A 25,907-nucleotide genomic window follows, 5' to 3' on the forward strand; every position below is an offset into this window, starting at 1 on the left:
GTGTTGCTAGGTAACAACACGCGTTCGCTGGCGCCTGCGTGGCCCGGATAAGGCGGAGCCACCGCTTCCTCTGCAGAGGGAGGGCGCACGCAGGCGCAGACGGAGAAACTGGTCTCTGTTTCCGCCCTATTGCTTTCAGTTAACTGTGAAAGCAGCGCGCGCAACAGGTCACTTCCGGGACGAGAAAGCCGCACTTACCTAGCGGCGACATGGATGCTGCCGGCGAAAGCGAAGAGCCGGTGAGATACTACTCTGGAGTTGGTTAAATACCTAAGTGGAGATGGGGTGGTGAGCGGCCCAAGGAGTCAAAGAATCGCTCATTCAGCTCCGCTTTTTTTTTTCTCCTCAGGTCTCTGGGGAAGCGTTGTCCATCGCCCATGCGCTCTCTCACCCTCCGGAGTCATATGGCAACGACGTGAGTATGACTCACCTCAACTTCCCGCCCACCCAGCTTTAAATTATAAGCTCCTTTACTGTTTGATATCTTCAGACTTTCCCACCTCAGCCGAAAATAGTACCTTCAAGTCAGTGTAATTGTAGTACTTTAGACCACGTGAAAGTGAGTCGCTAACTTTCTATGATTTAGAAACCACCTGGGAAGCCACAGCACCAGAGGCACAACCAGATTACAGCCCACAGCAGATCAAGTCATAATGTCTGGGGGAAGAAGAGCTAAAACATAGTAGTTTTTAGAGAACCTTTAAAATGAATGATTGCACTGCGCGGTAAAGTGGCACCGGTTTGTGGTGTGTGTCATTTGGACCTCTGTACAAATGTCGGGAGATAAGGGAAGAAAAAGACGACAGAGATAGCAGTCAGGATGTAATGTGTACTAGATGAGTGGTTCAAGCAATAGGATGGAAAGGGCTTAGCAGGAGAGATTTTTAAGGATGGAGGCAGTAGATTACATCTGGGAAATGTCACTGGAACTGGATCCTCAAAGTATAAGTGGACAGAAAATATAGATTCAAAGGTAGGAAAATGTCTTGGTCTAAGGTGGGAGGTGCATGTGTAGATGGATTTTTCTGGCATCATGAAGGGGACAGCAGGCAGGATGAAAAAGGAAAGTCCAGTGGGTACTTGTTCAGATATGCTTATATATAATTTAGCTACATCATTTGTTCTGGAGTTTTACAGAATGGAAAATTGGCTATCTGATAAAGACAAATGATGACTATAGCATTGCTACACTCAGGAAAGTGAAAAATAGTTTCACATGTATTTTTGTCCTCCCAACAACTCTGATGTATGTAAGTGGGTATATTAATGTAAGTTACGTTTAATTTTTTATATAATACAATATATATTACATATGTAATGATAAATTGTATTTTTATTTCATTTAGTATAATAGTTATCACTTGATGCTGGAGAAAAAGATGTCCAGTAGTTCATTGGGTTTTTTTTTGTTTGTTTTTGGTTTATTCAAGACAGGGTTTCTCCGTGTAGCCCTGGCTCTCCTGGAACTCACTCTGTAGATCAGGCTGGCCTCGAACTCAGAAATCTGCCTGCCTCTGCCTCCCAAGTGCTGGGATTAAAGGTGTGCGCCACCACTGCCCAGCAGTTCATTGTTTTTGTTATTCTGTATTGACAGTTTCTTTTGGTCACCGTTGGGACGAAAGATTTATATCGCCAAATCCACTTATTCAGTTTTTATCCCTGACAGCAACATTTTCTGTAGACTTCTTGAGATTTAGCAAGATGTCTTAATTTCTTATCCTTTGCAGGACTGAGATTTCTGAACTGATGTTCTTTCTCTTTTACAGCCTGATATTGAAATGGCTTGGGCCATTCGAGCAATGCAGCATGCTGAAGTCTATTATAAAGTGAGTTGTCATCATTAAGCTGAAATCAGTATGTAATTTTAGTGTATGATGCTATGCTAATCACGGTTCTCAGCAACGTAAATTGTTAAGTTTTCCGTGTTGTTTTAACTACCGAACCCAGGGAACAAGGGTAGAAATGAATTTGATGATGAGAAGTTCTGCTTGTCTGCCCCCTCTTGTTTGCTACCGGGAGGGAAGATGCCTGGCCCAAGAGTAACAGACACTTATATGTCTCCTGAATGAATGGTCACAGAACAAGAGCCAGGCAATACTAGGACTGAAGGGTTCATTCAATCGTCAAAGTAGTAAAAAGGAAAAACAAAAAGAGGGGCTGTTATTGTGACTCTTAAGACCATTTTAATGGTTTCATGCAAGACCTGGTCTGTTACTACTGTCTAAATTAATCTTCTGCCCTGAGAACCATAGGTTTTCTGACGGTGTGGCACTGGAGGGGTAGAAGTCTAAATTAATGACTAGCATCTTTATGTTTGTTCTATTGTCTGGCAGCTGATTTCATCAGTTGACCCACAGTTTCTGAAACTCACCAAAGTAGATGACCAAATCTACTCTGAGTTCCGTGAGATTTTTGAGACACTCAGGGTAGATGTATTGGACCCAGAAGAACTCAAATCAGAATCAGCTAAAGAAGTAAGTATCCTCTTAAGCATTATCTAACATCTGGCCCATAATTTTGATTATATGTTTGTGTATGAGCTTCACATTTTTTCAAGGGACTTAATTAAGGAACCTGGATTTTATATTAATTAAGTCAGCTATGAAATTAATTTCTGTCTCGTGTGCTTTTGGTGTTTATTGAAGACTCTTTTCCCTCATCTTATCTTGAACACTTCAACTACCCCTTTAGATACTCCTTTAAGGGGAGGAGAGGTCAGTTTATTTTGGCAGGAAATTTAGCTGGAAGGGTTGGATGACAAAATAGTTAATAGGGTACAGGGAATAAAAGCAAAACGTAGATCTGTTTTAGAAATCACATTTTAATTTTGGAGTAAAAATATTGAGGGGGTTGGTTACTTTGTTATTTTGCTTTTTGTTTTCCTGATCATAATATTGTGTATAGGGGAAGCAGCAGTCTTAGAGCAAAGAATGTGTTATGATTTTCACTATAAAGCTGCCAGTTACCTCATGATTTGTCTCTTTGACCCTGGCTTTTAGCTTCGCTGGGGAAGCTCAAACCTCTTTCCTGGCTCAAGTACATTAGACTCTTAGGTTCATCAGCTGAGGTGTCGCTTTTTGCATTTATAGAAGTGGAGACCATTCTGCTTAAAATTTGAAGGGATCGTAGAAGATTATAACTACGGGACTTTACTGCGACTGGATTGTTCCCAGGGCTACACTGAAGAGAACACCATCTTTGGTGAGTTTCTTGCCTTGGGCATTGTTTCTGTAAGAGGATCTGGGTTCACTAACAAGGATAATTAGCTCGGAGGTCATCTTATTTTTATATCTTTCAAGGTCCTGTTCCTTAGTGTAACATATATTTGAGTGGCTTTCATGTTAGAATTTGTTTTTAGTCAGTACACATAATTATCTAAGACTAGGACAATCAATTCTATTTACCTTTCAGCACCCAGGATTCAATTTTTTGCCATTGAAATTGCTCGGAACCGGGAAGGCTATAATAAAGCAGTTTCCGTCAGTATTCAGGACAAAGAAGGAGAGGAAGGAGCTGGCAATAAAGAAGAAGCAGCTGAGAAAGGAGCTGATAGTGGAGGAGAAAAAGAGGAAGGAGCCAACAGAGAAGGAGAAAAGTAGGAAACTAACGAGGGAGGAGAAAAAGAAAGCCAAGAAACCCGTGACTCAGCTGAACTCACACGTGTCTGCTGTACACAGCCCCCTTTGGTTCAGTGATGCCCTTGTGCAAGTGGAGGACTCAAACGGACATCTTTCTAGCTAGCAAGAGAAGCTACTCTGGCCATAATAGCTTAAACACCCTTAGTGGAGTCTCTTAATTCATTATTGCTTGATACCCTGTTTCTTGGCTTTAACTGTTGTTGAAATAAGGCATTTTGTAAATAAATTCCTTTTGGTTTATTTTACTAATGACTGATCTTAGAAAGTATTTACATTTATTTGATACTTCACAATGTCAGGTATATAATCTCATCACAGTATCTCATATAAAACTCTCTATTAATTCTTCTCCCTGTTCTCAGTAGTGAAATTCTCTTAACCTGTTAGCTTGTACCTGGTATCAGGATTAAAAGTCTATATAAGAATAGACTCTTAGCCAGACTTAAGTGACTCATACTTGTAATTCCAATACCTGAGAGGCTGAGGTAAGAGAGTTCCATGACTTTGAGGTTAGTGTGACCTACAGAGTGAGACCCTGTCTCAAAAATGAATTGTTTAAAAAAAAATGGCTTTTTCCTTTGTGGTGACTATAGCTCTCTGATTTCCTTTACTGTTTTGGAAGGATATGTATACCTGGAACAGCAGCCTGAACGGTCAGGTTAGAGAGTGCAGCCCATTCATTAGAGAAGAGCAAGGGCCTTTACTTCCTTTTAGAGCATTGTTGTCATTTGTTTATTGGTTGGTTGGTTGGTTGGTTTTTCTGAGATGGAGTCTCACCTTATAGACCATTCTGGCCCAGTACCAGTACTCACTATGTAGGTCAGACTAGCTTCATACTCACAATCCTGCCTTGTTCATCCTCTCATAGCTACGTTGTTAACCTGAAACTTAGCCAGTAGCAATAAATGCTAATATAGTACTTATAATGTGATATATGACTGAGAAAGTGGTTTCCCATATATAATGTTATAGACAAGAGCATATATTTATATTTGACATATAAACATTTGTTGATTTGAAATGGGAGGGAGGTGTTTCCTTCTCAGGTGAAGCTGTTCAGAGTGAAGAAAGACTTCAGTTATCTACTCAGGTTCGTGTGCATCTACAACAGAGTTTGATCACTGAAAGTTAAAGGAAACCACAACCCTTGCGGTGCATACAGACAATACTCTCTCAAGCGGAACTATAACATTCTTGTGTAAGAAAGGATTTATTGCCAGGTGGGGACCTGGGAGGCAGAGGCAGGTGAATATCTGAGTTTGAGGCTACCCTGGTCTACATATAGAGTGAGTAAGGGCTTCACAGCAAAGCCCTGCCTCATAAATATACAGTTCTATTTGAGGATAAATGTATTGAATACTAGGAAAATAACACTTTCAATGCTTTTATTGGAAAATTCTTAAGAGTATTTCAAACATTTATTAAAACTTTCCTTTTATAAAAATGTATAGCTTTGAAAGAGTTGGAGAGTCCCTTGTATTTCATACTAGCCAGGCTGTTAAAAAAAAATCTATACTGTGTAATTTTCTTTAGTTGCATGTCAATATATATTATCTTAGAAGTTGAGGAAGAAAAAGTATTGACCACATATAATTGCAGTTCCATCACAGAGCCTGAAGCAGCCTGCACAGGTCTGCACCAGGTCCTGTGTGGATTTATTATGATTTCCAGGTTAGGATTTTATGGGATTTCTTAGTATGAGACTAAGTGGGTCTCGATTTCTTCCACTTTTTTTTGAGCTCTTTTTCTTCTCTTTGTTTTGTCCAATTCCAATGTGTTAGTTTTTATTTTATCCTTTTTATTTTTATTAGTATTCCTTAAAAGCCTGTTTTCTAATGAGAGACAGAAAAGGGGTGAATCCACATGGGAGGGGAGGTGGGATGAGGGAAGGGGAACCATAATCAGGATGTATTATGTGAAAAAGAATCTATTTTCAATAAAAGGAAAAAAATAGCTCTTTCCAGGTTGTTCACTGACTGGACAACTAGCTTAATGACTGTTTAGATTTACAGAGGATAAGAAACATGACAATCGGAGTGTCTTGAAGTAAATAATAGGAAATGAAAAGGAATAACTACAGAGTATGCAGGTGGACTCTACGAGGCAGGAGCCAGCTTAGAGGGGAACAGTGAGCAGAGTGGTTCTCTGATGCTTTAAATGAGTCATAAGATGATTTCAGGATTCTCCCCTAGCCATGGACGGTCCTGTGTAACTCCCTGCTGTTTAGTGTGGCCAAAGCCTGTGAATATGAAGAAACTTTATTCCTAAGTTGGGGATGATTTGGTTTTTAATTAGTCAAAGGAAACACCATCTTAGATAGGTCCTTCCCAATAGATGAGTCCTTAAAAGGGTCAAGCCAGAGCTCCAGGCATCCTGTTGTGGAAACAAACAGCCATGCTTTGAGAGGAAAGGGTCATATGGAAGACTGAAGGGGACATTTTTCCTCTGGCTGATGGCCCTCAAGAAAATGGTATCAAAATTAAGTTCTAAGGAACTTACTTCTGTTTACTAGTGAGCTGAAGGTATGGTTTGGGCCCTGGGAACCCCAGAACAGAGGATCTAGTTAAGCTATCCCTGTACTCTTTTTTTTTTTGTTTGTTTGTTTAGTTGGGTTTTGGGTTTTTTTCTTTTTTTTGGTTGTTTGGTTTCTCTATATAGCCTTGGCTGTCCTGGAACTCACTTTGTAGACCAGGCTGGCCTCAAAACTCAGTAATCCACCTGCCTCTGCCTCCCAAGTGCTGGGACTAAAGGCGTGCGTCATCGCCCGGCTACATGTTTTATCATTCATGTAGTTTAGAATTTCTAAAGCATGGTGGTAATTTAAGCAGACTAGGGTTTTATTAGTTTTGATGATGGCTCTGGCACTTGGCTTCATAGGAACATGCCCAGAGCCTGAGTTCTCTGGGGTTGGACAAGCCTGGAACTTGACTTTATGGTGGCAAGTCTGAAGGACTCCTGTCTGGAGCCTGGATCTCTACAGGTCAGAGACTACTGGGGTGGTGTGGACCCTTAGATATTTTGGAATTTGGGGCCAGCCTAACTAGGGTAGAGCCTGAAGCATAGATCCCTAAGAGACATTTTGGAGTCTGGTCTGTGAATGCCAGCCTAACACGTTACCTATAGAGGCTGGATCTTTTGGACTGGCCTGAGCATTCTGGTCACTGCAGCTAGCCTGTGTTCAACGTGTGACTGGAGGCCATGTTCTTCAGGGCAGACCTAGAATCTGAGTTCATGTAGACAAACTAGATACCAAGGACTGGCCTCGTCAGTGGCTTTGCTGAAATGAGTCTGGACCCCGAGTCCTCTCCAGTATGGAGCTCTGAGGACTACTGTGGATCCTGGGAAAGTAAGAGCTGGTATATGTGGCAACCAGCCTGGAAACTGGGTCTCCATCATAATGGCCTGTGCTAGTTTAGAGTGTGGGGCTGCAAAGGCTATCCTGATGTTGAGTTGAACCTGTACTGGGAATAGGATGCAAATCTGACACTGAGGTTGGCCTACAGTCTAAGACTATGGAATCTGGTTTGTCAGTGGTCTAGGCCTGGTCTGGGATCCAAGATGGGCCTGAAACATGAGTGTGCAGGATTTAGCTAGAGCTTCTTTCATGGGGCTCTAAGGCCTGCCTGGCTTTGCGTCTCATCGCTCCTATGCTGTTTGAGTAGCCCATGCGAAGTCAAGCTGTGCTTCCTTTTTTTTTTTTTTTTTAATTTATTTTTTTATACTCCATATTTCATTCTCCACCGCCCCACATCTACCCTCTGCTCCACATCCCACACCTCCTCCCCACTCCACCCCATCTCCATACGGATGTCCCCTCCTACCACCCCACCTGACCTCTAAACTCCCTGGGGTCTCCAGTCTCTTGAGGGTTAGGTGTCTATTCTCTGACTGAGACCAAATGAGGCAGGCCTCTGCTGTATATGTGTTGGGGGCCTCATATCAGCTGGTGTATGCTGTCTGTTTGGTGGTCCAGTATCTGAGAGATCTCAGGGGTCCAGATTAATTGAGACTGGTGATCCTCCTACAGGATCGCCCTTCTCCTCAGCTTCTATAATATATCTTTTTTTTTAAGAGATTGGGTATTTTTTATTTTTATTATTTAATGCATATGAATACACTGTCATTGACACATCAGAGAGGGCATTGTATCCCATTACAGATGCCTTTGAGCCACTATGTGGTTGCTGGGAATTGAACTCAGGACCTCTGGAAGAGCTACCAGTGCTCTTGACAACTGAGCCATCTTTCCAGCCCTAATACATCTTTTTTTATTTCCGTACCTGAGCCAGGTGCTGCATGCTGCCACCTGAATTACTGAGCACTTGCAAAAAATACTTTGATATGTGAATAGTAGTTGAATGTGATGTTTCTGGGACGGTAGGAACATTGAAAAGTCCTATTCAGCCATCTTGCTGTGGTAACTCATATAAACTTTTAATAGGTTTCCTTGAGGTTAGATTTTCTATTTTGCTTTATAGATCAAGTATATGAAGCAACATGAACTACATAAATATATATATATATATACATATATATATATATGGGGGAATGTAATTCTCTTCTATTATAGAAGTAATGTTTAGATTGTGGGTATTTTATTCAGCAAAAAAGTTGTTGCTAGAGACTAAAGGAAAAGTCTAGAAATGTATCTTCTGGGTTTGATTCTCAACCAGTCACCTTGTAATCCATCTCTAAAAGGCTTTGAATTTGTGCTGATCCTTCTGCCTCAGGTTTCCAGGTGCTAGGATTGCAAGTTTTTCTATGTATAGCCCTGGCTGTCCTGTACTAACTCTGTAGAGCACCTGCTTCTCCCTCCCGAGAGCTAGGATAAAAAGTGTCCACCACCATGCCGAGCCTGATTGTGATATTTTTACATAATGGAAATAATTTTACTAACTTTCAGTAACTAGAAAAGAGGCACACATTTATTGAGTCACTACTATACACAGAATCTTTGTACTTTGCTATTTCATTCAGAGTTAGGATAATCCTAAAAGGGATGTCTTACCTTATTTTTATTTCCTCTTTGTAGTGAGAATATAAATTATTTAGTCAGTATGGAAAGAGTAGTGTGGAGGACCTCAAAATGTGGAAGTAGAAACATGCGATCCTGGTATACTGCTATCGGGTGTATACCCACAGGAGTCTCAGCCAGCAGCCTGTAGGTGAGACACTTGCACATCCATCTTTATTGCAGCATTATTTACAGTAGCCAAGACAGGAAAGCAGACTAGATCCCCATCAACAGGGGGTGAAGAAACAACATGTATACAATGAAGTTTTACTGAGATGTAAAGAATGAAATCCTGCAGATGGAACTGGAGATCATTATGTGAAATAAGTCACACAAACTACTTTGTGCTTTCTCTTATGTGCAGAATTGATTTTTTTTTTTTTTTTGAAAGACCACTGGGGATAAGAAAAGGGATGGGGGAAGAAAAGAAAATGACAGGATGAATATGAACAAAGTATGATGTACATGCATGAAAATGTCAGAATGAAAATTAGTTTGTATAATATTGGCATCCTTTTGCTTTTAATTTCTCTATTTTTAAACAAGGCTTTTGATTTTGGTACTTGGATTAAAACAGAATCAAAGACAATGGAGCATTATACCTAGAAATGCCTTATACCTTCACAATCAGCTAATCTTTGACAAGTGTGTCAAGCACATACATAGAAATACAAAAAGGATTCTTCGGTGAGTTAAGGTATTGGGAATCTGGGTATTCACAGAAAGCAAGGGAAGGAAGGGGGAGAAGAAAGGAAGAATAGAAAAGAGGAAGGGAAGGCACAGGACCTCTGACATATCACTTAGAAAAATTAAAAACCGCTCAGAAAATAAATGCAAATCTTGAAATTACAAGACTCCGTGAAGAAAATATAGGGGAAAATCTCTTTGATGTGGACCTTGGTGACAGTTTGAACATGACTATAAAAGCTTAAGCAGCAAATACAAAAACAAACAAGTGAGACTTCATCAAGCCAACACCTTTGAAACAAAGGAAACAAGAATATTAAAAGTGCAGCCTCCAGAATAAAAGAAAACATTTGCAAATCATGCACCTGACATGCCTGTTACAAAGAAGTCTCCTTGCTGAGTGTGGGTGTAAGGACAAATGGTTAGCTTGTTGTTGGGGACTATGCTGGCTTAATAAATTGTTAACAGCTATTGTGAAAAACAATATGGAGGTAACTTAAAATCTTACAAGTAGAATCATAGGGTTCACCGATGCCATTTCTGTATACATGTACAAAGAAAATGAAACAAGCATTTTCCTTCATTCATTTATTTGTCCATTTATTTGTTTATTTGGGAAAGGATGTCAGTAAGTGTTTTCCTTGTTTTGAATTCACACTCATTTGTTTGTTTGAGACAGGATCACACTGTGTATACCTGGCTCAGTTAGAACTACTAGGCTGGCCTCACTCCTAAGAGATCTGGCTGCCTTTGCCTCTGCCTTCTAGATGCTGGGATTAAAAGTATGCATGTGCCACCACACCTGTCCTTATTAATTTATTTTTTTAAAGACAGGTTTTATTGCTTATAGATGGGAGGGGGGTGCATATGCAGTTGCTTCACTGAGCATGGAGGTCAAAAGAGGGTGTAGAACTTCTGAAGTTGGAGTTACAGGGAGTTGTCACCTATCTGTTGATGCTGTGATCTGACCTTGGTTCCACTAAAAGAACTGCAAGTACTATTACCTGCTGAGCCATCTTTCCAACCTGTAATCATATTTTAATAATCATTACATTACCCTGTTTATTTCAGAATGGCTTACAGCAGCCATGGTGGATGACTGACCCAGCTGAGTACCTATATATGAGTGCATAAAGGAAAAAAAAAAAGTGTATTTCCTACTGTATGCTACAACAGAAAAAAACTAGAAGGTACTATATACTAAGTGAAATCAGCCAGATAGAGAACACGTTGTTGTATGGAATCACTTCATATGTGTTATCTAAAAGAATCAAACTAAGAAATCAATTTGAACATAGTAGTTGCCAAAATTTAAGGGACAGGAAACGGGGAGATGGCTTTTGGAAAATGACAAGTACTCAGTTATGAAATGAATTAGTTCCAAATGTTTTTAAAGTATTGAAAAGGTAATATGATAAATGTGTTAATTGACTTGACTTTAATTATCATTTCATACTGTACAGATATAGCAAATTATCATATTGTATTTTTTTATAATTTTGTCAATCATACCTCAGTAAGTCTAAAAAAATGAGTAGAAAGTGAGTAATAAAATGTAATAATAATGTTGGTTGTCATGGTGCATGCCTTTAATCCATTACTTGAAGAGTTTGAGGCCAGTCTGGTCTACAGAGTGAGTTTTTGGACTGCCATGGTTACATGCACCCTGTGTCAGAAACAACCAAATAATAATAACAACAATAACAAAAATAATAATAATAATAAATGTGAGTTTCTTTTTTTCTGTTTGTCAAGACTTTTAAAATATTACATATTTTCCTAATCGTGTTTTTCATTCCCCTAGTCCTCTCAGATACCCCCACCTCCCTACCCACCCGCCTTCATGTTCTTTCTTTCTCTCAGTGTACACAAGATCTGAACAGGTTTAAAGTAGACAAAATGCCTGCACTGAGAAGGGAAAGTGGACACAAAGTTCCATCTATAACCAAGAAGCTGTTTGTAATTGATACTTGATGGGAAAAGGGATATCAGTTTTGTTTTGTGCGATTTTTGTTTCATTTCATTTTCTTTCTTATGGAGTTTTGGTTTGTTTTGATTTTCATTTTGTTCTTTTGTTTTGAGAAAAAATTAAGTTTGTTTCTTTGGGACAAGCTAATCAATATATCTATCACTTTTAGTATTTCTCTTTGAGTTAGAATTTCCATCTCTATAGCAACCATTTGTTTTTGTATTGTCTACTTTTTCATTACTATGCAATACCCTGTACATATTAATTATAGTTATTTTAAACCTGTGGTCTAATACTACCAGCATTCTTGAGTTACTGGAACCTCTTTTTTGTTGTTCTTTGAGACTAGGGTTTCTCTGTGTAGCTCTGGCTGTCCTGTCTATAGACCAGGCTGGCCTTGAACTCAAATATCCATCCACTTTCCCCTCTCAGTATAGGGATTTTGTTTACTTTAAACCTGTTCAGATCTTGTGTACATTGAAAGAAGCTGGGTGGGTAGGGAGGTAAGAAGATAATATTTTAAAAGTTTTGACAAAACGAAAAAAAAGAAACATTATTATCCCCTCTCTTCTTCTCCAGCTCCCTTCCTCTGGCTCTCTCCTACCCACCCTTCCTTTTGGTGTTCTGTGTTTATGTACTTTTTTTTCCCTCCAAGACAGGGTTCCTCTGTATAGCCCTGGCCGTTCCAGAACTCACTTTGTAGAGCAGGCTGGCCTCGAACTCAGAAATCTGCCTGCCTCTGCCTCCCGAGTGCTGGGATTAAAGGCGTGCGCCACCACTGCCCGGCTGTGTTTATGTACTTTTGTTGGTTGGTTTTTGTTGTTTTAGCAAGAGCCTTGCTGTGTACCCCAGGTTGGCCTAGAACTTGCTATCCTCTTGCCTCTGTGTCTTGAGTGCCTGAATTACAGGCACAAATCCCTACATCATTGCTTCACTTGAGCCCAGAAATTGATGAGAGTAAGTATTCAGATGTATTTCAAAGTAGTATGGTTCATACCCTTGTCAAAAGCTTAAGGGATTTTTCTCCAATCTGTACTGTGAAAATTTAGTGTGGCTCCCTGGGAGAAATCTCAGAAAGATGTAGGCACTCCCTACTGTTGGGCCACACTCGAGTTGGAAGTTCTCAGACTCCTTTGCAATGAGCTGCCAAGAAATTCAGACATGCTACAGAAGGTTTATCGGGAAGAAAAAGGTATTATCAGAAACTTGTCTATGCACACACACATACAAGGTTAAGAGGAACAGAGTTTGAACAAATCGAGCTAAAATACAGGCATATCTCATTTTTGTTTTACTAAAAGATGTTTAAGTTTGCTTGTTCAAAATCTAGTTCTAGAAATATTCTGTTCTTGTCCCCATAGAAGTTGTTTCTCTAGATGTTTTATTTTCCATATGTTATACATCACTACTTATTTCCAGTTCTCCCATCTTGGAGAAGAATTTGGCCCTGTGATTTGAATTCTGCGACTGAACTAATCAGACCTGTTGCTTTTAATTTTGTTCAGCATTTTACTTAATCTTTTTCTGGTTGTTGCTGTTTTATGTATTTATGTTTTAACCCTCTGTGCCTAATTCATGCTTGTATGTGCATGGCCATGAGATCATCCTTTGCAGTACAGACAATATTTCAATAACCACACTTCTAGAGAAAAAGAACTCTTCCCTCCCCCAGCATCCGTCAGTTGCCAGTAACTCCTCAGCTAGGGCTGGGCCTTGGAAGCCCTTCCTCCCTCCATGGTAGATCTTTGAAGTGACTTTATCTGCTCCTCTTAGTTCCTGAGTGCAAAGGTCATGCCATCTCCAAAGTACAATACAGTACTATGTCCTATCCTTGGGCTCTTACTGTTTTCTGACTCGATTCAGTATTCTCTTAGCCTTGAGGGAGTCGGCTGTTGGATATAGACGTATGTATCGTCTCCACTTTCCTTTACATGCTCTGCTAAAACCCCAAATACATTCACACAGAAAAATTGCCTTTGTTGAGATTTATTGTGTTCCTTTTTGCTTGCAAGAAAACATTATTTTTTGTTTTTAATGTCAGGGATCTCTTAAAATTCAAGTGAAAATAAGATATACTTCTTACCTTAAAGATACACTTTTTTATTTAAAACCAAAGTTCATATTATCAAGTTGTCAGTCATACCTTTAATCACTTTCTTGTGTCTTGTCACTGAAACTGATATAAATGTCATTTTTCAGTAAGCACTCTGAATGCAAGTCATGTCTCCTACTGAGTGTTATACTATTTATGATTATATTTTATACTTACTGATAGGTAGCTAGAGTGTCTATTCTGTTTTGAACTATTATAATTATGACAAATTGCTATGAAAATATTCATTTTAGTCCTTATGTAAATATATATCTTTATTCTTTGGCTAGATAATTCTAAGTAGAATTAATATATGCTAGGTTCTTGCTGAATTTTAAAAGACTGTATCTGTAAATTTTTTTTTAAAGATTTATTTATTTTTATTATATATAAGTAGCTGTCTTCAGACACTCCAGAAGAGGGAGTCAGATCTCATTACGGATGGTTGTGAGCCACCATGTGGTTGCTGGGATTTGAACTTCGGACCTTCGGAAGAGCAATCAGGTGCTCTTACCCACTGAGCCATCTCACCAGCCGTATCTGTAAATTTTTTAAAGTAATGTACCATTTTCCATTCCACAACATTTTATCAGAATTCAGTTTGATCAATATTCTCACTAACATTTAGTACTGTTGGTTAATTTCAACTTGAACCACTCTAATAACTGCAATGTGATATCTTCATTTATATAGCTGTCTAATTGGGAAGGCTACACAAAGGGACTGGAGAGATGACTCAGTGGCAAGGTCTTGCTATGTAACCTCTGACTGGACTGGAATTCAGTATGGAGACCAGAATGTCCTTGAACATGTGGCAGTACATATTCATAGTACACAAAGGAATAGTATTAAGCCACAGAAAAAAAGGAAGTATTGTCACTTGTAACCATATGGATGTAACTGGAGATTATTATGTTAAGTGAAATAAACCAAGCACAGAAAGACAAGTGTGGTTTAAAATGGTGGCCAGCCACAGGGCTAGCTGGAAATTTATCTTCGTGCACCCCACGCCTCTGCTGGGCGGGGTGGGTGTCAGGCTGTGAGAAGCCGAAGGACCCCGCTCCAGGGGGTGGGGAAGCAGTCTGAGGCCCCCTCGAACCTGCCAGAATTGGTGGTGGTGGTGGGGTGGCTGGCTCTAGCTTGGGGACAATGGGTGGGAGGAGAGCACTCTGGGAGACCTCCCATGGGAGATTAGATGCAGCTCTTTAGAGGAAGACCTGCTCCATTGCTCCAGTACCATGGATTCCGGTGAGAAGAGGCAGTCCATGGTTTTAAGGCGTTTATTGTCATGGCGGGAAGGGGAGCTAAGAGGGTTGTAGAGGCAGAGAGAGGGAGAGAGTAGAGAAGTAGAGGCTGGCCATGGCCATGTGGAGTGAGGGGGGAAAATAATGTGGAGGGGGGGCAAGAGGCCAAGAGAGAGGCAAGAGAAAGAGGAGGGGGCAAACAGCCCCTTTTATGGTGGGCCAGGCCTACCTGGCTATTGCCAGGTATGTAACTATATGGAGCAGCATACCTGGCTGTTGCCAGGTAACTGTAGGGTGGAGTCCGGACAGAATACCAGGAGCTTGGGGCCTTGCCCTACATGACTGATATAGGACTACAGAATGATGGAGCTGAAGCCTATCGGGATCCTGGTGTCTGGGGGTGTGGCAAACACCTGCCTTTCCTTGCAGCAACACCTGCTGGGTCTCTAAGGTTTAAACCTAGCTCAACCAGAAAACAGGCTGCCTTTCCCGGTCCCACAGACAAGTGGAATCTTACTCAGTGGAATCTAGAAGAGTTGAACTGCCCTGATGTTAGGAGTAGAATGCCAGAGGCTGGGGGTGTCAGAGGGAGGGAGGGTGCAGGCATATTGATCAATACCTGCAAAGTTACTGTTGCTTCTAAGACTAAGAATGATTCCCATCCTACATTACAGTGAGGCAGTTATACATGTCAATAATTTGCTATGCTTTTTGTAAAAAAAAAAATAAATGCTAGAAGAATGATTTTTTTTTTAATGTTTTAATCTAAAGAAATGGTCTGTTGGAAGGGACACATACATTTCCTCTGACTTAAACATTTCAGGATATATATGTTTAATGAAATATATGTTATCCCATTAACATGCAGCAGCTTATATGCACCAGTTAATAAATAACAATTTTTTTAAACTTAAAATGTCTTGCTGGGGATATAGGTCAGTATGATTAGAGCATTTGCATAGCATATAAGGCCCAAGGTTCAACCCCTAGTACTGCAAAACAAAACAAAATCACCACCACCACCAACAAGGAAATTTTTATAGGGACATGGAAATGAAAAGGAGCCTGTCATTTCCAATTGGATACCTCTGGCTGCTAGAATCCCAGCTCAATTAATAACACTATTGGTTTCTCTGTCCCTCTCCAGCCCACCTCCTTACATATGTTTTGTCATGCACGCACATGTGCATATGTGTGTGTAGGCCTGAGGTTGACATTATCTTTCTTGGCTGTTCTGTAAAGTTTATAGAGACAGTCTGTTACTGAACCTAAAGGTCCTTGGTTTGGTCAGCCTCAGGGATCTCCCCATATCTGCATGCCCCCCACTTCAGTGCTGTACCTTGCCTTTTTTTTTTTTTTTTTTTTTGTAAATGCCGAGGATGTGGATGCAGGCTCTCATGCTTGCATTGTAGACACTTTTCTGACTGAGTCTTCTCCGTAGTAATCTTTTTTTTATAAAAGTATTTTATGTTAAAATAGCATTGATCCAGGCTCAAGGTCTGGATGGATATGATCTTGGATAGGGCCTCATTCCTTTCCCCAGACATTTTCTGATCAACTTAAATGGAACTGTTAGCTTCATGTACTTACTGTAAAGATATATTACATTCCTGTGATCTAGACTTTTACCTTGGCAACTATGATCCTGACCTGCAGGAACCATCTCATTTACATTCCTTAGCAACCTTTCAAGGATAATAGGTTTCAAAACCTATCAAAATGGTATATATGACTATTTAAAAACAAAACGTAACAAAAGAAAAAAACCTGTAACTGAAACCCAGTGGCAAGAACTAAGACAGAGGCCATGGAGGAACACTGCTTTTTGGCTTGCTTTCCTCAAGGCTTGCCCAAGCCTGCTTTCTTATACCAACCACCCAGTACTACTAGCACAGGAATGGCATGTACCCCAATGAATTGGGCCCTCCCACCTCAATCGTTAATCAAGAAAATGTAGTACAGACTTGCCTATCACCCATCTGGTGGAAGCATTTTCTCAGTTAAGGTTCCTCTTCCCAGATAACTATAGCTTGTGCCAAGTTGACAAACCCCTACCAGGACACCTGTAGTTGCTTTTCTCAGGATTTATTAACATAGTGTCTTAGGGTTCTATTGCTGTGAAGCAACAACATGACCAAGGCAACTCTTATAAAGGAAAACTTTTAATTGGAGCTGGCTTACAGTTCAGAACTTTAGACATTTATCATCATGGCGAAAAATATTTCAGTCTGCAGGCAGTTCTACATCTTTATCCAAAGGTAGCTAGGAGAGACCATGTTCTGTACTGGGTGTGGCTTGAGCTTATATATGAGACCTCAAAGCCTGCCTCCACAGTGACACACTTCCTCTAACAAGGCCACACCTCTTAATAGAGCTATTTCCTATGGGCCAAGCATTGACACACATGAATATATGGGGGGCATACCTATTCTAACCACCATACATAGCAACAGGGAAAAATAAATAGTATAGATTGTAGCTCAAAAAGAAGAACAAAGTATATAACAATCATGAGAATATATGATCTCATCATTGGAGCACTTAAATATGTGTAAAGTAAATATGGGATCTGAAGAGAAAGATAAGATGTCAGACAATAGTATAGTGGTTATAAAAAAAATCCTCAGCTCAAAGGGAATATGAATTAGTTCATCCTGGATCCAAATATGAATAACCATGACCCAGAAACACAGATTTATGTTACTTCAAATATTATGTTCCAATGTGTTAACAATTAACAAAAGTTCCAATGAACTTTTATAGTCACAGAACTCAGATTATAAATGAAGACACTTTTCAGTATACATATGAGGAATTATGAGGTAAGCAAGTTGCAGCAATGTGGGGAAATCTCTTCTATAGGCCTCTGCTATGTGGTAAAATCCTTTATAATTTCACCAACTGGGTCCAAGTATTCAAATATATGACCATATGGACCTATTCAAACCACCACAGGTATGAACTTTTGATGACTGTGCCATATGCCCTGTTCTATTACTTCTTAAAATAAGGAACAATGTGGACTTAAGTATAAACAATAAGCTCCACCTTTTGACCTTTTGCTTTTACATAAACCCCTCAGTAGCTGTTTAAATGAGAATAGGCCATATAGGCTCACATGTTTGAATAGTTGGTCCCTGGTTGGTAGAACTTTTGGGGAAGGATCAGGAGATATGGCCTTGTTGGAAGAGGCAGGATATTGGAAGCAGGCTTTGAGGTAGACCACTGCCATTCCCAGTAGCTCTCATTGCCTCCTACTTGCTGATCAAGATGTGAGAATCTGATCTCAGCTAATTCTGTCACCATGGCAGTGCTCCACCATCAAAGACTCTAACCCTCTGAAACCCAATCAAATGCTTTCTTTTGTAAATTGCCTCAGTCATGGTGTTTTGTCACAGCAATAGAAAAATAACTAAGACAGCCTATCAGTCATATTATTTTTGTATTTGAAATGAAAACAAAATTACCTTGTTTCTAGTAACTACCATGCCATTGAGAATAATGATTTAGCATTGAAAAAAATTGCTTAGAGGTCCATAGGAAATCAGTTCAATAGTCTGACTTTTCAGGGGTGAAAAGCTCTCAGCTGGCAAATGATGAGTTTAAATGAAATCTATAAAAAATTTTGGGCTTTTTGTCTATTCTATGTCTATTATCTCTACAAGTGAATATATATTTCCATGGCACCAAATTGGTTTATAGTGAGTACTCGTATAAATTAAAAAGGATGAATTAACCCAAATATCTTTCATTTAACATGACATGGGTAAATCTTTGATAAATAAGTGTATTTAAATTTACTGATAAGATGAAAGTAAAGATCTTTGAGAGTACTGACATTTTTTTTTTCTGGGTTGATAGCCAATCAGTATTGTATTTGTCTCTGCTAGATGTTTAAGATTTGATGGTCAATCACCCTAGGCCTTTTGGCTAAGATTGAGTCAAGGTAAAATGATCAAGACATGGCATTGTAGCCAAGTCCTTTAAGAAACAGTATTTTTGAGGTTGGGGACCGCTGTGGAAGACTTAGGGGACAGATTGAAGGAGCTGAAGGAGATGACAACCCCATGAAAGGTCAACAGTGTCAACTAACCTGGACCTGGATGAGCTCCCAGATACTAAGCCACCAAGCAAAGAGCATGCATGGGCTGGTCTGAGGTCACCCCAACACATTTGTAGCAAAGGACTAACTACAGTTAGCCACAGTGGGAGAGGAAGTACCTAGTTCTGTATAGACTTGATGCCCCAGAGAAGGGGGATGCGTGGGGAAAGGGCATCCTCTCAGAGGCAAGAGGCAAATGGGAGGGAGAACCAGGGTGGGGGGCAACGTTTGGAATGTAAATAAAATCATTATAAAATAAAACTTTATTTTTAGAAAAGTATTATTTTTCTCCATCAAATACAGAAACTTTTCTTTGGCAGGGAAATAACTTACAATACCAGTTCACTCATCCTCAGTTCTCTGGGCGCCTGCTCTAGGGTATTTTCTTTTAAACTCTAATGAAATTGTTCTAGAGCTTCTGTTTTACTAATGAGACGAAGAACCGTAAGTTGGACTTTCATCAAAGTAAAAGAGGCTGATTGGGACGGTAGCGGATTCCCTGCCCCAACATTCCCTCCCCACTTCCAGCTACTGCTCTTATTTTGTGAGTTCAGTACATGAACATGTGCTGACATCCCACAAACTCCCTGTAAAACTGTCACTGAGCCACATGCCTGCCAGCTAAGACTTGTTGTTACCTCTCTGCATTTTCTAAGAAGAGACTAACCGTGTCCAAGCAGATAACTTATTTAAAGATGTTTGCACCCGTCCTGGTTTCTGAGGAGACAAGCTTGTTTCCCAGAGTGGTTGAAACCAGTAGCAGTGCCTCCCAAAGCAGTCCAAAGGCTGCTTCCTTGGTGTGGAGTTTGAGGGTCTGTGAAGCTAGTAGGTGTCTAAGAACTGTTATTGTGAAAGGAATTGGCCTGCGGTTTTAACGGTTACATCTTTTCTCCGTGTGTTTATCTGTTTTGGGTAGACTATTTGCATATGGGCACATATTTTAAATTCTAGAATTCACCTTACCTTTTACTTTGGTTCCAGACAGTGCCTGCTGAAGAGATTACAACCTGTATTTGCCATACTTTTTCTTTCATTTGTTTTTTGAGACAGTTTCTCTGTGTAACAGCCCTGCCTGTCCTAGAACTTGCTCTGTAGACCAGGCTGGCCTCCAACCCTGCATCTGCCTCCTGAGTGCTTAGATTAAAGGCATGCACCACTATGCCCAGCTATTTGCCATACTTTTAAATTAAAAAAAAAACTTCTGCTTTTCAATACTATATAATAAGAATTATGGATTATTGCTGGTTTTTGCTCTTCACTGCACCACTCTTTTGGTTGATAATCCGTTTTTTAGTCTGTTTGTTTGTTTGTTTTATCGATTCTGTCATTATCTTCAAGTTGTCTTCAAATTTCTAGTCTGCTTTCCTTGAAGGTGCCTCTGTGTCAATAGAAGTTATTGTTCACCAAGTATTGGACAGAGCCGGTGTCTAAACTCTGTGCCGTCTGCCTGCGACCTTTACTTAGGAATCAGTGTATGCACATTCAAAGTTCAGCCAGTTGATAATGCTGCTTTGACATTTACTTTCGACTTGTGCAAGGACTCATTTTCATCTAGGGACTTCCGTGGTGTTTGAAAATGTTATTCCTATAAATAATATTGGCGTTTGCTCTCATATTAAGTTAACTTATTTTAAAACAGTTTGATCTCTTTGGGCTTTACTTTTAAGCTTCTTTAGATGAAGGTAGAGTAACAATTATTTTAGAAAAAAAAAATTCCCTCTTCTGAGGGGGAAAAAAAACCCTCTAGATTTCTTAACACAGTTTCCAACAAAATTTCCTACTCTGGATGGTTGGTCATTTCTGCGCCTATATTGGTTACAGGGTTTTGTTTTTTTTTTTTCTATTCTATTTTCTATTTTTCCAATAGAATCAGCATGGGTGCACTAATCAGTGCTAAGCTGAATAATTGAAACCTATTGCAAATGCATGGCGTTCACCCCTGGAATCCTAGCATTTGGGAGGTTTATGCAGTTGGATTGCCATGAATTCCAGGCCAACCTGAGCCCCAGAGTGGGGAGGGCCCTCTCTCGGTCCCTCTTGTACCTGGAGTTCTCGCTGTATAGCCTTTTCTGCTCTAGTGCTCTGCCTAACAAATTCTCCTTTGGCTTCTGTGAATTTATAGTATCCTCTAATCATTTATTCTCAAGTAATAAAACAGTTGTTTCTAGCCTTTAGCTTATGTAATTTTTCCCCTCTTTCATTGGCGGGCACATCTAATATAATGTTCAGCAGTGTTAGAACTATTCACAATCTCATTTGATCACAGCCAAAACAAATCCTGTACTCATTAGTCACTCATTAGTCACTCACCATTTCTCTCTCGACCCCATGCTGAGGGAACAATTAGGGATTTTGCTTGTTTGTTTGTTTGTTTGTTTGTTTGTTTGTTTTTTAATCTGTGTAGATTTAATTTTTTTTCTAGACATACACATGTGGCTTTTCTTGTTTAACATGATTGCTTTTATGTTGGTGCAAATACAAGAGGAACACTTATCTACTGCTAGTGGGCACATGATCAAGCCACTTAGGAAATCACCATGGACTGAAAACTGAAAATGGACCTCGCAAAAAGAATCAAAGTCAGCTCATTATAGAGGATTCTTCAGTGCCGTGCTGTTGCTTCTACCTCCCTCTTCTATTTTTGAGATTATCTTGGGTCTTTTGGGTTCTATGACCAGGTGATTAGCAACCTTAATTTTATCCACTACATTAATTTCTTTATTTTCCATAAAACAGAATATATGTGGAGGTCCTGGTAATTAGGATGTGGATATATTTGAGAGAATGTTATTCTGCTACCCTGTATTATGTCAATTTTTCCTTAATATAATATACCGTTATGCTGCTAAAAGTATACAGAATTAGAATAGCTTTCTTTATAATGCAGTGACAATTTTATGATGTCTTTGTGTATCTCTTATAATGTTTATTTAAATAAGCTCATGTTACCTAATGTTATTGTTATCACAAAACTTAATTTTATTAGTGTTTGTATGATATATTTTTCTTTCCTTCTACCTTTAAGATTTCTATAACCTCATATTTAGGATAATATTTCCTGTAGGCAACATTTTTATTTTTGTAATTTCATGCTATTGCTCTTATTGTAGTCTGTAGCATAACTGCATTTAATATAGCCATTAGATTTTTCTCTTGTAAACTTCCAATGTACTGCTTGCTTTCTATTTGTCACACGTTCTGTCTCTTGCATTTACCTTTCTGAAATTTTGTTTCAATTATCCAAGTATTGTCCGATTAGCCCTCATATATCTTTGCACCAGCTTTTATTTCAGCTTCTAGTGATGGCCTCTACCAGTTCCTCCCCTCTGTTTCTGCACATGTGCCTCCATTCTTCAAGAGTTTGATCTGGCACAGGTAGAAATCCCAGCTGCCCTGGAGACTGAAAGGCCTGGGCCACAGTGTGTGATGTGAGTTCCAGCCTTGTTAACTTAGCAAGATTGTTTCAATTTTTAAAAATAAAAAGGGTTCTGGCACAAAGCAAAAGCAAAAACAGTGACCCTTGTTGTAGGTTAACCAAGTGTGCAGGATTTGTTCAGGAACATACTGCTCTCTCTCCACTGATCTGAACTCCTAGACAAAGGCTGTCTTCTCTGTTTATGAACAGCACATGAATATGAAGCTATGAATAGGAGTTTCACAAGGGAGGAAATTAGTTTGGGGTCCTATTGACTCAGAATAGCACAAAAAGCCAGAAACATGTTATCATCTATGCCTGTCTGTTGAGTTCAGCATGTTTCTTGATGTTTTGTGAGGGTTGTTTTCAATCGAATGGTCTAGCCACCGCATGCTGTGCACAAGTACATTCTTCCTGAGTCAAGGGTACGTATGGCTCACAAAGGAAAAATAGGAAACATGGTACATCAGGGTGTTGAAAGCATTGTAATTGATTATAGTGGTTTTCTTAGAGGTCAGTTAAGTCTGAACAGGTTAAATATGTCGCATGTAGGCAGAATGTGTACATAGTTATAAATGATCTCAAAGCATATTATTAGTGTGGTTGAGTGAAAGTTTGATTGTGTAGGTAAGTTTAAAACAGCATTTCTCAGGACAAACATCCCCACAGGGCCAGGGATATGGCTCAGTGACAGAACACTTGCCTAAGCATATTGAGATCCTAGGCTCAATATATAGTACTATAAGAGGAGGGGGAGGGGGAGGGGGAGGAGGAGGAGGAGGAGGAGGAGGAGAGGCTCCTTAACATCTTTAATCTATGTTGTCTTTGTTACTTGCTTTAGGGAAAAAAACATAGCAAAAAAAATATTATTGTGACTCCAGGCTTAGTCTTTTTTTCATCAATAATTTATTTTTTATTCACTTTACTTCCCGATTAAAACCCCTTCCCAGTCCCACCCTTACAAATCCCTTCCTCAATTACCCCCTCCCCTTCTCTTTAGACAAGGGGGCCTCTGCCCCTTATACCACCCCACACTGGGACATTTAGTCCTAGCAGGACTAGGCACACGCATCTTCTCCCACTGAGGCCCAACCAAGCAGTCCAATCTTAAATCTAGAAGTTTCTGTTTTGTTCTAGAAGATACTGATGATCCTGAGAGAACAGTCTAATGATGCTCAGAGTACCCCCATAAACTAGCTGAAAAGTGCCATATATGTGACCCTTGCTAGCTCATCCTACGTACTCCTTTGTAGATTGAGTGATTTCCTCAAAGACACCACATACTGTGGAGTAATTGCAGGCTGACCATGTCCAAAAAAAAAAAAAAATGTCCCATATCTAGTTACTCATGCCCACAGAATAGAGAGCTTATAAAATAGTTTTTAAGCCTCTAATTTTGAAAGACATATGAAGTGTTATTATATTATATATAATGGATATACAGCCTCATCTTTATACTTATTATTGTGATTGATTTATTAGTTTAAATTGCTCCTTTCACTTCTTCCCAGATACTCTGAAGACCTTAGAACATTTGATCTCCATTTCCCTTTCCACCTCTGAATGCTGTTCCCTTTGTGATTTAGCTAAAGATGGGACTTCTGTATATTGGCTGTCTATTATTTACTTATTCAGAAGATGTTAGAATCCATTAGCTCAAAAACTTCTTGGTTGTGGGGTAAGCTTTAAAAAGCCTGATAATTCTTTTTTTTTTTTCCAAATATTGATTTTTTTTAATTGCCAGATAATAATACAATAGAATTTCACCTTTACTTGGTGCATATTAACTTTCAGTCTTGGTAGCTATATTGTAATTTTTCTCAGAGGGCCAAATTACCAGCAGATGCTAAAGAACAGCCTAGACTCTGAAAATTTACTGCATTGAAGATGCAATATGCTTCACAGAGAATCTGTACCCATGGGTGTCTTTGCAGATGAGTATCCCAGTCACTAGAGAAGAGTATTTACTACTTGCTGGGTGCAGTGGCCCACCTGAGTTTCTAGCATTCAGAGAATCTTGAGTTTAAGGGCAACCTGGGTGACACACTTTCTATCAAAATATGTGTATTGGTTTCTTCACTTTAATTACAATTGCATCAAAATCACATAAAAAACTTCTGGCCTTTGTGATAATTTTGGAACAATACAAAGCCAGGTGTATACTTCCCATTAAAAATTAATATTTGCTGAAATTAAAATGTGCCATAAAAAGCCTGATAATTCTAAACACAGATATGTATATATCCAATTATTACAGGTGTAGCACACAGAGATTTCTAGTTATTCAGGCACTAGGCATTGTATATCCATTGTGAAACTGCACTGAACATTTGCTAACCCAAAATAAGATAAGTCCTGGGCTAGAAGACTCCAAGCTACTACTGGCCTCCAGAGATTCCCTCCTGCTTCTGAACATGTAAGTCTGACGTTCCATCTTACTCTGACTCGCGTCTCCCCATGAAGATCCCTTGTTCCCTTTCTTTTGGGTTGGTTCCTTTCTGTTATCTTTCACCTATAGCCCCTGGAAGGTTCCACGTTGAGACAGCCCACACCCCCTTTAGCCCAGTACTTTCTCACTGTCAGCACGACACCTGTCCATGTTGCTAACATGAAGTTTATTGTATGCTACTGCCACCTTGTGGTCATCTTTTCTCTCCCTTAAACATAATTACATTACTGAAACTAGCAAGTAGGAAAGAAAGGAGGAGAGAGAAGGAGAAAGTTAGGTCACAATAAGGAGTTTATCTGGTCAAAAGGGAAAATATTTAGCAGAAATTATAAATGATTGGGACTTACCTTTTGGGATGTGTATGCATCAGTTAGATATGTATGTTCTGTGCTGGTGTGTACTCTGGTCTCTCCTTGTACCTCATGAACCTGACAAGTAGTAGCACCGTGTTTTGCAAACACTCGTACAGTTGGAATTGGTTTGAAGTGACTGTCTAAAGAGGGGAGTAAGTAAGCCTGCCTAGGTTTCATACTAGGTAGGCAGTGGGCCTGAATAGGATAGAGAATGCCTGCCTTGGGCTGGAGAGATGGCTCAGTCGTTAAAGGCTAGGCCCACAACCAAAAATATAAGAGAATGCTTGTCTCTCAGCCTGGAGTGGCTTGCCTGCTGTCCTCAAAATGGACTGAGATGAGAGGACCTCCCTGCAATTGCACTGACTCTTTGAGGCTCCATGAAAAGAGAGAAAATCCTCATTCCAAATGTCACAAAATGAAGCCGAGGTCAGGCTCCTAAGTTTAACTGGAGTGGGTACCTTCGTAAAGAGTTGACCTGGGATTGGCTGCACTTGAGTTTGCTGTTCCAGATGGCATCAATCTCATCCTTCTTTCAGAGAATACTGAGCCTTCATTGCTTCTGTCAAGCCTCAAGTTGACCAAGGATAACAACTTTTATTCCTGGCCCTCTGAGGACTCCACAGAGATGACCATCCATCTGCACGGGTGCGCCAAACCACCAGTTGTGTGCTGGGTTTTGCTATATAGACTGTGTTTTATCAGGACACTGTGTGGAAATAAGGTATGATCTTAGGCTTGGTGAGGAAAACCAGAGGGGAGGGGTTGGCAGAAGAAAACTGCTGTCCTCTGTAGGAAAAGGCAGCAGTATATTATCATGATAGTGATGAAGATAATTTATGCGCTCTGTGTGTGTGTGTGTGTCCAGCTATTTAAAAAATTTTTTTAAAAATATCAGGCATGATTGTTATTGTCTGCAGTCCTAGAACTTGCTCAGATTTTTTTCC

The 25,907-nt window shown here is 39.7% G+C and overlaps 1 protein-coding gene across 10 annotated transcripts in view; it reads left to right on the forward strand.

The window, feature by feature from the left end:
- The first annotated feature begins 126 nt into the window (after positions 1–126).
- Pbdc1 (polysaccharide biosynthesis domain containing 1) overlaps positions 127–25,907 on the forward strand; it is a 37,364-nt gene continuing 11,583 nt past the window's right edge. For 3 of the 10 annotated variants that reach the window (XR_386928.4, XM_006528268.3, XM_006528267.3), the window contains exons 1-6: positions 127–239; positions 350–415; positions 1,767–1,826; positions 2,334–2,474; positions 3,090–3,201; positions 25,500–25,684. Coding sequence is in view for 8 of the 10 variants with exons in the window: in XM_006528268.3 (XP_006528331.1) it covers positions 210–239; positions 350–415; positions 1,767–1,826; positions 2,334–2,474; positions 3,090–3,201; positions 25,500–25,684 (594 nt within the window). In the remaining 2 variants the exon portion in view is untranslated. Of the gene's footprint in view, positions 240–349; positions 416–1,766; positions 1,827–2,333; positions 2,475–3,089; positions 3,202–3,411; positions 5,591–25,499; positions 25,685–25,907 lie in introns of those variants that run through there. The other 7 variants (XM_006528269.3, XM_006528266.3, XM_006528265.3 and 4 more) reach the window with 4 other exon arrangements.

Source organism: Mus musculus, chromosome X, assembly GCF_000001635.26.
Source record: "Mus musculus strain C57BL/6J chromosome X, GRCm38.p6 C57BL/6J".
NCBI lineage: Eukaryota > Metazoa > Chordata > Mammalia > Rodentia > Muridae > Mus > Mus musculus.